Source organism: Harpegnathos saltator, unplaced genomic scaffold (genome assembly GCF_003227715.2).
Source record: "Harpegnathos saltator strain DR-91 unplaced genomic scaffold, Hsal_v8.6 scaffold47, whole genome shotgun sequence".
NCBI classification, from domain to species: domain Eukaryota; kingdom Metazoa; phylum Arthropoda; class Insecta; order Hymenoptera; family Formicidae; genus Harpegnathos; species Harpegnathos saltator.
In genome coordinates, this window is record NW_020230283.1 from 1,209,698 (window position 1) to 1,225,236 (window position 15,539).

Sequence of the window (15,539 nt, forward strand, 5' to 3'; positions counted from 1 at the left end):
CTTCAAAAGACTTCCTGAACTGGTGCACGTTGATGCAACAAATTAAAATGAAACAGAATATATATGACAACTAACCACACGTGTGATGCAGGAAAATTTACGATTTTCTTATTCCTCACTCGAAATTAGCTCAATTCCTCTACACACGCCAGATAAACAACAATAGAATGGAAATCCTGAGCTTCAAATCGCGCGCGTGAAGGTAGTTATTTCCAGTTGTTTGTTGATTGGTGTCGCTGGAAGACCAATTTGAGATTTGAACGTAGCGAAGCAAACTTTATTCGCTGATTGGTGTATGTTATGGCTTCTACACACAGACGCGGCAGCGTGGCAACGCGTCAACGCGTTGACCAATCACAGTCTTTCTTTTACAGTTATATAACTCATATCTCTGGAAAAGGAAGACTGTGATTGGTCAACGCGTTGCCGCGTTGCCGCGTCCTGTGTGTAGAAGCCATTAACCTCGTGTCGAAGCCGTATATACAAACAAAACGTCTAACCAAACGAACTTGAAGGGCGATCAACTTTTGAGGAACGAGGAAAGAGTGACGCCTTTACATTAAAAAAGAAAGAAAAGCTGAGACATTCGGTAGTAAATATCACCTCGATTTTCACAGGATTTTTCACAAGTTTCACACGACAGAACTTTCCGGCAAACGGGAACACTGGCGGACTCTGCTGGTGATTGTTATCAAACGCCGTCGCCATATTCGATTTGAATTTTAACAGCCGCAAGGCGGTCACTCATAATGAGTCGAACCGCGGTCTTCCACTACGCCCTCTGTGCCCGTGAAATTACAGCAAGCGTGGCTAATCAAAGCACGAAAAGGTAAGCCGCGAGGTGCTGTTTATTTTTGGGTTTTTCACCGAGCCACCGGGCCCCGCGTCGGCAATTCGCACGAGCGATGCGCTTCCTAGCCGCGTCGGACTGTACGTCGTGCTCGCAAAACAGCTGACGAAGCAGCGATGACCACGGAAACGTAGGTGTGAACGCGCCGGAACGGGCCGTAACTTGTCGGGCATCTTGCCTAGTAAAACGAGCTCCATTCGAGCACACCCCCGCGCTACCCCAGTCAGGCGACCGTTGCTCCTACCCCTTCGTTTCTCTCCCCCCTCTCCTCACCTCGATCTTCTCTTGCTGCGGAATTCGTGCTCTAACTCTAACCAACCAAGCAACCAACTAACCAAGCAAGCAAGCAACCAACCAACCAACCAACCAACCAACCAACCAACCAATCAACCAACCAACCAACCAACCAACTGCTCATTCCGTTCGACGTGTGAGCGTTGAGTTCGTGTCGACGACACGTTTTTCCCGTACGTTGCTACTTTATATGAGCGAGAGAGCACGCGAAACTTTCGCCACGGCAGTATCGCACCTACACTCGCCGACGCCTAGCTCTCATCCGCTGCTAATTTAGCGTGGCCACAGTACTAACGGGATTCCTCTCGTGGTTTCTTCTGCCGCAGAAAGATGAGCAGCTCCGAGGAGGTATCCTGGATTTCGTGGTTCTGCGGTCTGCGTGGGAATGAGTTCTTTTGCGAGGTGAGTGCAGTCAGGATATATTACTAGCCTATTCGCGTTACTCTGGTGATACGTTTTTCAAGCATTCGTATATACTATATATATATATATATATATATATATATATATATATATATATATATATATATATATCTGTACACTCAAAGTTCAGAGAAACATTTAACGTATTAGAACGCTGGGAACGATGGGTATTCAGAGTAGATAATACATCTCATATCTCATACGGAAGTACGTGCTGTTTCCTAACCTCGAGAAGAACATTCTTGATTATTTGCTAATCTGTGTTTTTGTGCAGTATTGACTGTCTTAATTATGTGAATCTTTTTCTATGCATCGAGAAATGTTAAACAAGTACACTTCCGTCGAAATTTATAATGAAATCTTCGCTTCAAGCATTTATGAAATTGAAATGACATTAAAGCAATGAGATAAGAATAACAATTAAGGAAAATTTGTCTCTGTATGTGATATTGTGACATATGTATTTCTTTCTTCTGAAGTGGAAAACTACTTGTTTTTCACCTAATAAGATGCTCTGGAATTTTCAAATTTCTTAACTTGATTCCTATCTTATTTTGTAGCGCAACATAATTAATAACAGTTATGTTTTATGTTATGTTTGATAAATATTTACGATCTTGTTATCATTGTTTGAATATATGAACATTGTTAATTTGTTTGCTGTTATATATCCAGGTGGACGAGGATTATATTCAAGACAAGTTTAATTTAACAGGATTAAATGAACAAGTACCACATTACCGTCAAGCATTAGACATGATTCTTGATCTTGAGCCAGGTAAGTAGCCTCCAATGGCAATAAAGATCTAATTATTATTAAGTATATTGCTTGTAAAATCTTTTGGATTATTCTTTCTAAGATAGGAAATTATTTAAACTGATCTTTCACCTTTGTTTACTAGATGATGATCTGGATGACAATCCAAATCAGTCTGACCTGATTGAACAAGCTGCAGAAATGCTGTATGGTCTTATTCACGCGCGCTATATACTTACTAATCGTGGCATCGCTCAGATGATTGAGAAATATCAAGCGGGTGATTTTGGTCATTGCCCACGTGTTTACTGTGAATCCCAACCAATGTTGCCGCTAGGTCTTAGTGATGTTCCTGGAGAGGCAATGGTTAAAAGCTACTGTCCCAAATGCATGGATGTTTACACACCGAAAAGCTCAAGACATCATCATACCGATGGAGCATATTTTGGGACAGGATTTCCACACATGTTATTCATGGTTCATCCTGAATATAGACCGAAACGTGCACAAAATCAATTTATACCCAGGCAAGTATTGGGTGTTTCACGTCGATCAAAACGTAAGAGGTATTAAGATAAGGGAGCCAGAAGGCAATGGAGGATAAAATACAACAATCACTCACCAAGAAAATTAAGCTGAATTCTGCAATATTTTTATTTACACACGACTTGATTTTGGAGATTTCTAGGTGTTATCTAATTAAAATTGAATAAGAAATTTTATGACACAATTCACTGCATTTAGCATGACGATACATACATTGAGTGATGTTGAATCTTAGGTAACATTTAATAAAAGATTCATCCAAATATAAGCATGATAAAAACATCTTCCTTCGAGTGACTACTTTTAAATATAAAGCACAAAGAGATATCCTACATAACTGTAAAACTTGGTTGGTTTAAGTTACTTTTGCACATATATCTAAATTATGGAAATGAAATTAAAAGACGAATTTTCATTTTCAGATTATACGGTTTTAAAATTCATCCTCTAGCATATCAAATCCAACAGCAGTCTGCGTCTACGTTTAAAGCACCTTTACGAGCTCTCAACTACAATAATGGGAAACGTTAAGGACACTTTGGCATAGCTTAGAATACTTCCTTCTATACACATATTGCAATTCCTAATTTCGTCCTTAAGACTAAAAATAAAATATTATTTTTTATATCTCTGTTTCTCTCTTTCTTTCTCTCTCTTTATCTCTAACTCTTTTCTCTTCAACACGCCTTCGAGCAAAAATGTCACTCTTTTCGTCGTGGCTCTCTCTATTCGTTCGTAATCTAACCGTTTTGCAATTGTAACTTCTGAACTTCAGATTGTACAAAATATTAATAAAAGGAGAGGGAGAGAGAGAAAGAGAGAGAGAAAAGAGGAGGAGGAGTGAATTATTGTGTTAATTCAAATTATAACAATCTTTGTTCTCATTTGAGATCCGACATGTTTATATCAAGACTTCGTATTTTATTCATCATGAGATAAAAGAGAAAGGAGGATATGAGAATACGCTTAGGATAATTCCTAGATCATAAGTGAGGAAAAGAAGACGATATTATAAATAGGACACGCAGCTGTTTTGTACGAGTCGCTCGCGTCACCGTTAATCGCTGCCAAGTAGTTCCTAAATGTGCAGAAGCGAATATTGTGAGCAAATCGAGGAGCTAGTAGCGCCGGTTTTACACCGATTTTTTTCAAGACGACAAATGATGTATAGAGAGGTGGATAACACTGTTAAGAATTATAATTTAATTTAATCATCGAGTAATTCACGCGCGAACTGTGACAGAAGCGATTTGTTAATATACAATTGTAGACAGTGCGTATGTAATTTACTTGTACGAAACTACTGATTTTAAGAAACACGGTATAATTTTCAAAAATGAAGATAACGGTGTTTCCTGGTGAAACAAAAAGAAGGAGGAAAAAGCATTTTGGTTTGTACCACGGTTTTTGAGATATTTAAGGGCGGTGATATTGAAGAAATCATGTAAACGGAAATTTCCTGTGTATATTATTTCCAGTAACGGAGGGAAAGTTGTGGCAAATTTTCCTGTTTTCTTACATATTCAATATAACTGCTCTTGCGATACCGAATTGTCTAATTAATTACATTTGGAATTCCAAAATTTGGATGAATTCATATTAAAAAAAAAATCTTGTTATTTTATAATATGTCTAATTTAGATGTGTTATTATCAATACCAGCAATTGAAACCTGTTTAAGGTGAACTTATATAAATATGTAATTTAATAATTTAATTAGTTTATATATTCGAGTATATATAAGTTCAATAAATGCATTTAATAATTGATAAATTAATGACTCCGTCTGTTTTGTGTGTTTATGTTTTTAATTTATAAATATTAATTTTTTAGAGAAGACAGAGGTGATAGATTAATATTATTTGACATTGTCGATTATTATTGATATTAAAAAATATACATATGAAGTATTTTTATATACCGTTGAGGTCTAATTTACACTGATCGTTTAATACATGTATTAACTAATGACTCCATATTAAATTATTTTAATTTTGGCAATGTGTGTAAATGCTGGTGTATTTAATTGGTACGATATATTTTTTTATGCATATTGTATCAATTTAGTACATCGTTGTTTGTATGCTTATACTGTCAATATTTAATTTGATTTAATAGGAAATTATTACTTAGTATGTATATTAAACAGTTAGTGTAAGTGTAGTAAAATAGATCTTCCAAATAAACTTGAAGATCACATACGTTTATCTTTGTATAGATTTGATTAAGTTAACAATTTACAATATTAACTAGCCGTCTGTTATCAGACCTTGTTTAAAGAAAACCTGAGTTGCTGAAATTTATAAAGAAAATAGTTTCATGTAAACTATTATAAATCGCGAACAATTTTATATTCAAATATCCCGCTAATATGACATCAAGATGTTCTCTTGTCATTGCGCGCCGTGCTACGGCAACTTGAAGAACTGTTTTTAATTTCCGACCAATGAACGTTACGCTTATGAATTCAAACGACGTGACGTAACACAAAAACCGGTAGACCCGTGAACACATTCAAGTTCAAAAGTGCACAAAAGTGGGCATAAAGCGTCGAGTCGGTGGTTGAAGTGACTGTCATAAATATATGAATATATAAATAAACATCTTTACACGCCACACACACGCTACTCATGGACGGGTTCGTGATGCTCGTATATAGTGTAACATTCGTGGCTGGCCGATAAATTATTGAACGGGATATTAACACGGACCACTTGGTTTGACAAATGTGCGATTGAGGATGTCGCCTTGATGGTGGTGAAGGTGTACTTTTAAATCATTTTTATAGTTCATCGTGTGCTCGGAAGCGGCGAGACTGAAATAGACTGTGTCGATGAACGTCTAGTGCAATTTCAACTACCTTCTTTCGAATATTTCTTTAGCTGAATGTTTACCTTTGAAAATCCTCAATCGATTGAAGATCCATTTGGGTAGCCTGTACAGAAAAAGCAAGGGAAAGAGAAAGAGAGAGAGAGAGAGAGAGAGAGACAGAACCACAAGTGATCTGTGAGAAATCACATCTTCTATTCTATGTGTTGCAGCTTCCTGGATGATAAACACAGATTCCTTGTTTGTGTAATATTCTTGTGTCAAGCATCAGGTTTTGTATTTATGGAACTTCTCAATATAGTCCAGTGCTGCAACTAGTTACATAAAAAGTTACAGAAAGTTTGTGTATAAGTTTGTTGGAAAAAGTTTCATTAATTCTTTCAAATATCACACAACATAGTAGAACATAAAGTTTATATTAATTTTTGTCTGTAGCTTTTAAATATGCATACTGTATCTATATAATTGTAAATGGATAATTGGAATATTTTATATTAACTTTTATAAATATAACTTATATTACTTATATTTATATAAATATATTTATATAAATATACTTATATTTATATAAATAACTTATATAAATTTATGTTGATCAGATGGAGATGATGTCAGATCCTACAGCAAGATCTGTGGGCAATAAGTCCATTTCTGATAGTATAGACCAACAGAGCGTTACACGGCCAAAGTTTCAGCCGATACGTCTCAAGGCACTTGAACATTTTTGTGAAAGTGATGATGATGATGATGATGATGATGATGATGATGATGATGATGATGATGATAACAACAGTAAAAGGGAACCTCAGGAGTCTGAAGACGAATCGGATGATGATCCACAGCCATTGCCACAAAATGAATCTATTGAAAATGTACAACAATCTCTATCTGAAGAAGTTAACTCTTTGAACATTGATACACAGAATGAAAACAAGTTTTCTATGCACATCTCAGAAGAAAGCCACAAAGTTGCATGTAATATTTCCCACATTGTAGATGAGTTAAGCTGTACAATAAGTAACAAAGAGGAAGATAAAGTTAGCAATGTAAATGTTGAAAACTGTCTTTCGCTTGAAAGATTAAATAAGTTAGAGATTTACACAAGTAAGAATGAAGAGGAAACACAAGGCTGTAATGATGATAAAGCTGTTTCAAAGAACCACCAAGATGACTCTATTCATGAATGTCCAACAAATGTAGCTTTACCTTCTTCATCACTACTATTCTACAAAGGGGATTACAACACAAAGGCCGATGCGAATAGAAGTCTGCAGTCAACAGACAATGGTTATCAGTTGCTTCACGAAAATGCTCACATGTCGAATCTATTAAGCAGAAGGAAAGAAGAGCACATGTACAACATGTTACCAGAGAACAAAAGGCTGTTAGGGACCAGCGATAGTTTTTTATTAAACTTAAACAAAGAAGACAAATGGCACAAAGGTATGCAGAACTTGGCAAGTATTGAGCAGTGCAGTAAGAATCGTGAGGAGGAGTATCATCGCATAATCTCGAATGTTGAACCGGAATCCGTCAGCATGTCGCAGAACACATCTGCGAATTCGACTCATTCTACCGCCAAGTACAGTTCGCAATACAACGTTGCGAAATACGAAGGGAACGAGAAATATGCAGCCTCGGAGAGTAAGCGTGTCGACTTCAGTACGCCATCGTTGAATGACATGGGCAAAACATTTTCCTCCTCGAATCGCTTGATCGTGGAGACCCCGATGAAGCACATGCACGGCACAATGCATCCGAATCCATGCACGTCACATAAGCAGTTGTTCCGCACCCCGCAGAACAAGCTGTCCAGCGATCTCAGCAAAGGTCACATTCAGACTCCGTCCACAATATTATCCAGCTGGTGTCACAATACGTGTCACAATACGAGACACACGCCGATGGATGGTAAAAGCCATTCAACGAAGGACTGTTTGCAAACATCGAAGAATACAGTTTATGCGCCGGTCATAGGGAGAGGAGAATCGTCCAGGTTATAGCCTTTGTTTTTTCTTCGATATTGCTTACAGTTCGATTGAAGTTATTAACAGGATTGGGAAATTATTAGTTAATTAGTTAAAAGTCGAGTTAAAATGTTAACTTTTAACAAACTAATTATTTCCAAATGCATTAATGTTGATTTTTTAACTTTTTTATATAAGTTAAAATAGTTCATTAATATTAAAATCATTGCAGACTATATACAAGATAGAAAAAGGAAAATCGAAAATAATATCAGCAGAATATTTTTTTTTTCAATAGTGTTCTTTTTTTAGAATGAAATCCTGAGTATAAAACAGTCAATATTTTCTATAAGATTATTCTATAAGTAAAAGATTTAATTATCTCACATAAGTTCAACATATAATTAAAAAGTGAATTATGTAAAAAAAAAGTGAATTATGTAAAAAGAAAAACAAATATTGCTTTGATAAATAGATTTTAACTTTAAGAAGCTGATTTAATTTTAACTTTTAATTGAGTTAGTTTTTAGTTGAGTTTTCGTTTAAGTCATTTTTAATTTAATTAAGTTCTTAATGTTAAACTAAAGTAAAAAAAATATGTATTAATTTATCGAATTCTGATTATCAGCTTGTTCTTTGTTTTCATAAATATAATATATTTCGAAAGTTTGATATAATCTTTATAATCCAATTAAAATGATGAAACTGAATTGCATTTTGTTACAGATGCTTCGGACCAGACATGAAAAGTGCAAGGCGACCTTTAACAGACGCCAAACTGACGCACAGCGATTCCTCGACGTATCCTCTGGAAGTGAGGCCGCTCATATTACAGAAACTTTCTGAGACCAAGCGCGTTACATCTGAAGTACAACAAGATGATAGAAGCAAGAAGACGGTAGGACTGTCGGAAGTGAAGTTAACGCAGAGAGAAGTGAATTATGATAAAGGTAAGTAATACAACACATGAAATTGTGTCACATACTCATTCATTGGTCTCGGTCCAATGAAATCGTCTGCTGCGTTCAGATTTAAAGTCGACCAACCTCGTCGAGGAAACGAAGGAAAACAAACAGCCCAATTTACCGGAAGCTCTGCTGGGAAACGATAGGAAAATCATGCAAGAAAGCAACCAAGTGATCATCGGTTCTAGCATGGGCTTGAAAGTGGTGCAAGAACCTGCATGTAAGTACAACATCGAAGACAACGTCGTCCCGAATACAGAGTGCAGAGACTCGCAGGATCATCTAAGGCAGCGCGAGGGATCGCGGCAGATCGTGGACAAAGTAGGGAACGTGCAGTTCTCTGTGCCGTCGAATATTCCACAGCAACGTCAACGTAAGACGCTGTTCGTGAAGGACAGGGAATATTTAATCTTAGGCTCCTTGGGCCAAGGGATGAGCGGCGAGGTGTTGCGGGTGCAGGATTTGTCCTGCGGCGAGTTGCGCGCTATCAAGTGCGTGAACTTGAATAAAATGGATAAGGAGTCTGCACAGGGCTGCTTGGACGAGATCTCCTTGCTGCATAAGTTACAGGCGCCCTGCGTCGTTAGAATGTTCGACTAGTGAGTATAGCTGGAGTTTTAATAAGAATATCCGAGGTGATAGCTTGTCGCGAAAATCAGTCATACATCACTCATACTAATAGTCATCATTACTTTGTATCAACGAATACTGCTGACCAGAACTAAATGAATTCGTTAATTCGTCACTTTAGCCAGATCAGAGAGTCTATGGTTCACGTAGTGATGGAGATGGGTGATACCGATCTCAGTCGGCTCCTGAAATCCATGTCCCAGGAGAAGCAGATTCCTCTCACGATGATTCTGTATTACTGGACCGAAATGCTCACCGCTGTAAAACACATACACAATAACGGTAAATCTACTGTAACATGCACTCCATATTAAACGATCGCGCATGCTTGTTCTTCAGCAAATGCATATAATACATGTGTTCTTTGCGCTTAGGAGTCATACATTCGGACTTGAAACCAGCGAATTTCTTATTGGTACGAGGTCGACTCAAGCTGATAGATTTCGGTATTGCCTCTAATATAAATTCGGACATGACGTCCGTCTTGAAGAATAATCCAATCGGCACATTAAATTACATTAGCCCGGAAGCCCTGATGGACATTGGCGGGAGCGCGGACTCGCCCACTCAAAACGTTAAGTACAAGGTGAGACGAGAGTAAGGCGACCGCAACGTTAACTCGATCAATAAATAAATACTTTGATTTCTGTGAATGTTAATTAGAGAAATATTTTGAGTGTGTGACTATAAATTCGAAAGTTGTTGGAGAAAATTGTTCTGGAAAATTAACAAGTCAAAGGATGGATAGAGGATTCATAGGTTTAGCAGCAAGTAGGGAAATAACGAGTCTTCTGTTTTTTCCCTCAACAGATAAGCTTCAAGTCGGACGTTTGGTCATTGGGATGCATCTTGTACAGTCTGGTGTACGGTCATACACCTTTCCACCATATACGTTCCCAATGGGCAAAAGTGAACGCCATAACCAACCCGAAGCCAAACATCTCGTTCCCGGCTGCGACGTTCTCGAACGAGTTCCAGGATTGTGAGCGCGCACCGCCCGTCTTGATCGACGTCATGCGAAAGTGTCTTCAGCATGACCCGAAGGCGAGACCTACGGTGTCGCAATTGTTGCAGGTGCAATACGTACCCACCAAGCAGAATGTCGCAGCGATGGTGCCCGACATCCCGGCGAATATCCTCATAAAAATAAGACATACTCTGAACGAGGAAGAGTGGCGGCACTTGATTCAGGTGGGTGCTTTTTGATTATCAATTCAAAGACTATTTAAAAAAAGTATGGAGAGAGAGAGAGAGAGAGAGAGAGAGAGAGAGAGAGAGAGAGAGAGAGAGAGAGAGAGAGAGAGAGAGAGAGAGAGAGAGAAATTCGCGACTTCAGCAGAGTGAGGATTTAAAACCGAATATATGAGAAACTATGTAAAAGATTATAAAGAAAAAATGAGATACCTCTAATATTTATAAATGAAGAGAAAACGACTTTCATTGTTTGAAACAAAATAGGTCAATATAAGTTAAAATTGAGGTAAAGTTAAATACTAAGCGATCGACCGTTAATTTTTATATTTAATCTTCAAATAATTCTGGTCAGAAAAACGATATTCTGTGTGTGTGTATATAGAATTTAAAGGACTGTTTTTATATGAGATAATACGTTAATTCCATAGTTAAAATATTAAACACAGAGGTCGTTTATCTTTCAATTCTCACTTTCGAGATTCTTCCCACAAGAACTGCATACAGAAACGAGTGAGTGCAGTCGCACGAATGAGTGGAATTTTAATTGTTCACGTCGATTCAACATACAAACCTAATTGAATGAAAATTAATAATCCGTTTTATTATTTCTTTTCTCAGATACTGGACACAAAGCGACATCATACATAATATTATGGAAATAATAACTTATACATTTATACTGGTGTACATAAAAGTATTTGTATATACATACAAGAGACAATTTGCAGCGAGGCGCAAATATATAGAATATTTGATGACACATGTTAAGGAAGCTGATGGTGAAAATAACATAGATATATATATATAGTATAGATATACGCGTGTAGAAAAAGGAAAGAGAGAGAGAGAGAGAGAGAGAGAGAGAGAGAGAGAGAGAGAGAGAGAGAAAAGATAGATAGTATGGTAGATAGATGGTAAAGAAATCTAAGGTCAGAATAGTGTTCATAAATAAAATTGCAATAGAATTATGCTTACCTATGTCGCGCGAACACGAAGCTTCGTGTATATCAATAACAATTGCATTATGAAAGTAAAATTTTATAAGACTATCTATTAAATTAAAATAATTTCTTCTCGATCTTTTTCTTTTTTATTATCTGATATTCGCGCATATAAATACATCTGCTACACTTTTGCGACGGCTAACACTATAACGATAACCGGCGTCTCCAGCGATATTATTTTGCGAAATTCCGTATTCTATAATTCGGACTAAGTTTCCCGTTTCGGCTACCGAGCGCCATTGTTTGTCTCGCCGCTTGGAAGAGTCGATGGATCTCGACTCTTTCACTGCGTCATATACACTGCACGGAACTTCCTCGATTCATCTATCCGAAGACTCAAAATCAACGAATGAACAAGTTTACGTCACATATGGCAGATAGTTTATTTCAAGCTTCGCAAGTCTCGATTAAAAAGCATCAGTGCAAACACGCATATATGTTTCTTCATCGTCATCATTAGGTATAATCGTTGAAAGAAAAAGCTGCGTTCAAAAGACATAACAATTGAATGAACAATCACTGTCATGGCGGAAAGTTTGATATAGCATTCTTAGTTTGTATTTACATCCATATTTGATTGTATGGTTACACTAAAAACGTTTACATCCTAAATTAAAAAAAGAAAAAAAGACGAACACATGAAAACGTTAGGAATTGGTAACAGTGATGAATATCTAGCATTTTGTTTTTACTAATTATCCACACCGACATAAAAATAGATACAGATGTAGACGTGAAAATTCGTATCTGTGTACACTTCTCATGTAGAGAAGGCCAACTGATTACTCGACGATTAATCGACGTTTATGCAATCGAGCTCCGAAGATGCTTTCGTTTCCGATGTCTTCCATTTATGTCGGTACACATAAACTTCATGCGCGATGTCTTTGAAACAGGAAGAAGAAAAGAAGAAACAAAGAAGAGAAAGGACAAATCTTGTCTTCTTACTTCTTCTTCGTCCAAGTCAATGCAATGCGGAAACTTAGCGCCAAGCGCGACAAAGTTTCCCGACCCGGCCAAGCTTCAGCGCGCAGCGAAAGAGTTCAAGATGATTTGAAGGTGTCGGCGTTGCGCATCTACGTGACGCGGAATATCTTAGCCACGTTGCTCCGCATATAACTCAAATAAAATATCAATAAAATAGGCAAGTGCTAGTTGCTTTTTATTGTGTCTAATATTCCATTTGATATTCTGCGCGAGAATGAAGTGGTTAGAATCATGTGCAACCTTTGTTGTCTGAGCACACCTCTGTAAATGCTCAACGCCGAATATGACAGACGTGTGCGCGTTGCCATACGTCCCTCGTCTTGGATATGCAGTATAAAACGCAAGAGTTTTTCTCCTTCGTCCCTCGATCGTGGCGAACGTCGTTGTCCTTTTCCCTCTTTCTCATTGAACTTTTGCCGGTAACAAAGAATTCCTCACTGTCCTGGCGACGTTTTATTGCACTCCCGGCGATCCGGATCAATGCGTACTCGTGAGCTGCCAATATTGCAGCAGCTTCTCACCTTTCGGCAGCGCCATACAATTCGGCCTCTCGAACGTCAGCATGATATCCTTGATCTTGTTTCTCAGCTCGCGATCGAACAAGTGGCCGCCAGTGCGTTCCAACGCCGAAGCCATATCGTACTCGACGGAAGGTAATGGCTCATGAATAAAGCGCGCCGCACTGGCGATGCTGGGCAGGATGTGCCACTGCAGCGCTCGGATCTCCCAGAGACTGCTGAGCATCGCGTTGCTGAGCAACGGGTCGCGCTCCTCCATGAGGAAGGGATCGCCTGCGCCGGTACACGCATCTGAGACGATCTCACCCTCGCCTTGCGGATGGTCGATCAGTCGTTTGAGACCCGGGTGCCGCAGCAGCAGATTGCCCACGAACAGCAGGATTATCAGGATGTCCTCTGGCGGCGCGACCAACGTCAGACGCGCAAGTCGCTTCGCGAACGCCGCCACCAATGACTCCGGAAGATGCCTGGGAAGAAGGACAAGAGTTATATATATATATATTTGCGCAACATCGGTCATTCTTGTACGCAGTCAACAGCACAACGAGCCTACCAGAGGAAGGTACTTACGTCGAGCTGAGAAACAAGTCTGACAAGTAGAACAAACGAGCCTTATACTTCGTGTGGAAAATCTCGGGCTCGAACATCGAGTACAGCTTGGTGAAGATGTTCGGATATTCTAAGTTGTGCTTGGTGACCAATATGAATACACCATGCAGCGCGAGCAAGCCGATAGGCCCGTCTGAGTCCAAGGAGTCCATCAGGAAATCGCATAGCAGCACGGGCTTTTCTAAATGCGGCATCACCCGTTCTAATAAGACTAGCAGTAGCTGTTTATGCAGTTGCGGCGTCAGTTCCCAGTGCATGACGCAGGCCCAGACTTTGTTCAGCGCGCGTCTAACCGTCGACTGATCCCACGTGAATGCGACGCCTAGTCGAAAAGATTTACAACGCTGTTAAAGCAAACGTTAACGACGTCGGAAATATATGCAATTGTAATGTAAAAAGTACCTTGCGGTCCGCACAGAAGTTCTTTATTGTCCGATATTTTGGATTCTGAAATGTTATTCAATTATGCCGTTATATTTTTGTAAAGATCTATAAAACTATGAAAAATATATTCATAGTAATTTATATATAAAATTACAAATTTAAAGTTAATAAAATTGTTAATACTCTTAAAAGTGTAATATTGAGAGAGAGAGAGAGAGGAGAGAGAGAGAGAGAGAGAGAGAGAGAGAGAAAGAGAGAGAGAATGAAACAAACCAAAAAGTGTCAATTTTTAATTTAAACCTTAAATAAATACTATACCTTCTCCATCCTTTGGCAGTGATATTTTATTTATAAGTTCCAAAAGATTCTTAATATAAATTTCCTGTGGCTGCCTCTTCGGAGTGAGAGAGGGAAGACACCTCCATATATAATACAAAGCATCAGGGTAACTAGTGATTTCTTGGAATCTTGCTATTAAGTTAGTATTGTCTTTCTCAGGTGAAAGCAATGTCATGAGGATGGGTTTCAGACGAAGAAGGGGAAAGTGATAGCCTAGATTGTCACTTGGCTCCAGTGGAGCCTTACCCTCCTCTGCCATCAACTTGATCGCAGTAGTGAGAGCTTGCAGTTGTGTGGTCATCCGGCAGTTTTCCATAGATGTGAGTATCTTTTTCCATACTTCCTCGTAGCAACTCCTCAGCCAGCTGGTATAGCGTGATTCAGGACTGGGTTCTGTTTCAGGTACCATGTTAGTAGAAACTATTCTACCTGTTGTGAAGCTCATACAAAAATTGTCTGCCAAAGATAACGATTTAGACTTACCAGAGATAGCAAGAGTTATCGTAGGCTCTAGATACATGTCACCGCGCCTCAGCACCTCCGTAAATATTGTCTCTATCGTAAGTAGACACTGAATAGTGAATTCCTATAACAGGAAGAAAGCGGAATTATCATGGCTATCATGCGGAATTTCGACGTCAACCAACAAACAGATCCACGTGTCGAGGTGACTTTACTTACGTCCCATTGATCCATTATATCCACCAAATTGTTCGCGTGCTTCCTCGAAGCGAGGAATTCTTGGGCTCGCTGTCGTAGCAGCCTCGACATCGTCCGTTGACTCGTAGAAATGGCGGGTGAATCCGTTGCATCCGCCATCGCCCGTGTTTTTATGAAGACTTTGTTAGTGGCAGCGAATTAGCCGAAAACGACAGGTATACCTATACTATCCTAGAATCGCTACTCTCACAGAGTATCGTGCTCCTTCGACACAACAGCTACTGCAAATGACGCCATGTTCGATTTTGTCGGTTTAGTTAGGTAAGGTTGAGTTACGTTAGGTTAGGTTAAGTTAGGTTAGGGTTGGGTTAGATTACATTAGCATAGAAAAACATAACAGTAAAATTTAAGCGAAACGTCCGATTAAATTATCAAAAATTATTGAAAATGTAACGAGCATGTTGAAACTCTCAATCGTAATTGGCTAATTCTCTTAATATCAAAGCTTTCCCGCCCGAACCTTATTTAACACGGTTATCCTGTTAAAATTTCATTATTTCAAATTTCATTTATAACATAGTAT

The 15,539-nt window shown here is 38.6% G+C and overlaps 3 protein-coding genes across 9 annotated transcripts; 2 read left to right on the forward strand and 1 right to left on the reverse strand.

The window, feature by feature from the left end:
- Positions 1–735: 735 nt before the first annotated feature.
- CkIIbeta (casein kinase II subunit beta) lies at positions 736–4,310 on the forward strand. Of its 3 annotated transcripts, none has more exons than XM_011137546.2 (5): positions 736–829; positions 1,471–1,546; positions 2,243–2,345; positions 2,470–2,851; positions 3,293–4,310. In XM_011137546.2, exons 1-5 carry the CDS (start codon positions 750–752, stop codon positions 3,399–3,401), a joined length of 750 nt encoding a protein of 249 aa, XP_011135848.1. In that variant the 5' UTR covers positions 736–749; the 3' UTR covers positions 3,402–4,310. The 3 variants fall into 3 exon arrangements, with proteins under 3 accessions (XP_011135848.1, XP_011135849.1, XP_011135851.1); XM_011137547.3 differs by lacking the exon at positions 736–829 and adding an exon at positions 841–980; XM_011137549.3 differs by lacking the exon at positions 736–829 and adding an exon at positions 987–1,317.
- Positions 4,311–5,410: 1,100 nt separating this feature from the next.
- Positions 5,411–11,635, forward strand: Mps1 (dual specificity protein kinase monopolar spindle 1). 5 transcript variants are annotated; one of them, XM_025302184.1, is made up of 9 exons: positions 5,411–5,633; positions 5,912–5,970; positions 6,299–7,695; positions 8,393–8,616; positions 8,696–9,230; positions 9,383–9,543; positions 9,636–9,847; positions 10,072–10,452; positions 11,074–11,103. In XM_025302184.1, exons 3-9 carry the CDS (start codon positions 6,299–6,301, stop codon positions 11,101–11,103), a joined length of 2,940 nt encoding a protein of 979 aa, XP_025157969.1. In that variant the 5' UTR covers positions 5,411–5,633; positions 5,912–5,970. The 5 variants fall into 5 exon arrangements, with proteins under 5 accessions (XP_025157969.1, XP_025157968.1, XP_011135843.2 ...); XM_025302183.1 differs by lacking the exon at positions 5,912–5,970; XM_011137541.3 differs by lacking the exon at positions 5,411–5,633 and having other exon boundaries at positions 5,684–5,945; positions 11,074–11,635.
- A 188-nt stretch (positions 11,636–11,823) lies between these two features.
- Positions 11,824–15,264, reverse strand: LOC105181053 (nucleolar complex protein 4 homolog B). Its single transcript, XM_011137540.3, has 6 exons — positions 14,978–15,264; positions 14,780–14,882; positions 14,276–14,689; positions 13,976–14,020; positions 13,535–13,895; positions 11,824–13,431 (listed from the first exon to the last, which is right to left on the reverse strand). The coding sequence occupies exons 1-6, from the start codon at positions 15,113–15,115 to the stop codon at positions 12,924–12,926; spliced, it is 1,569 nt and encodes a 522-aa protein (XP_011135842.1). The 5' UTR covers positions 15,116–15,264; the 3' UTR covers positions 11,824–12,923.
- Positions 15,265–15,539: the final 275 nt, after the last annotated feature.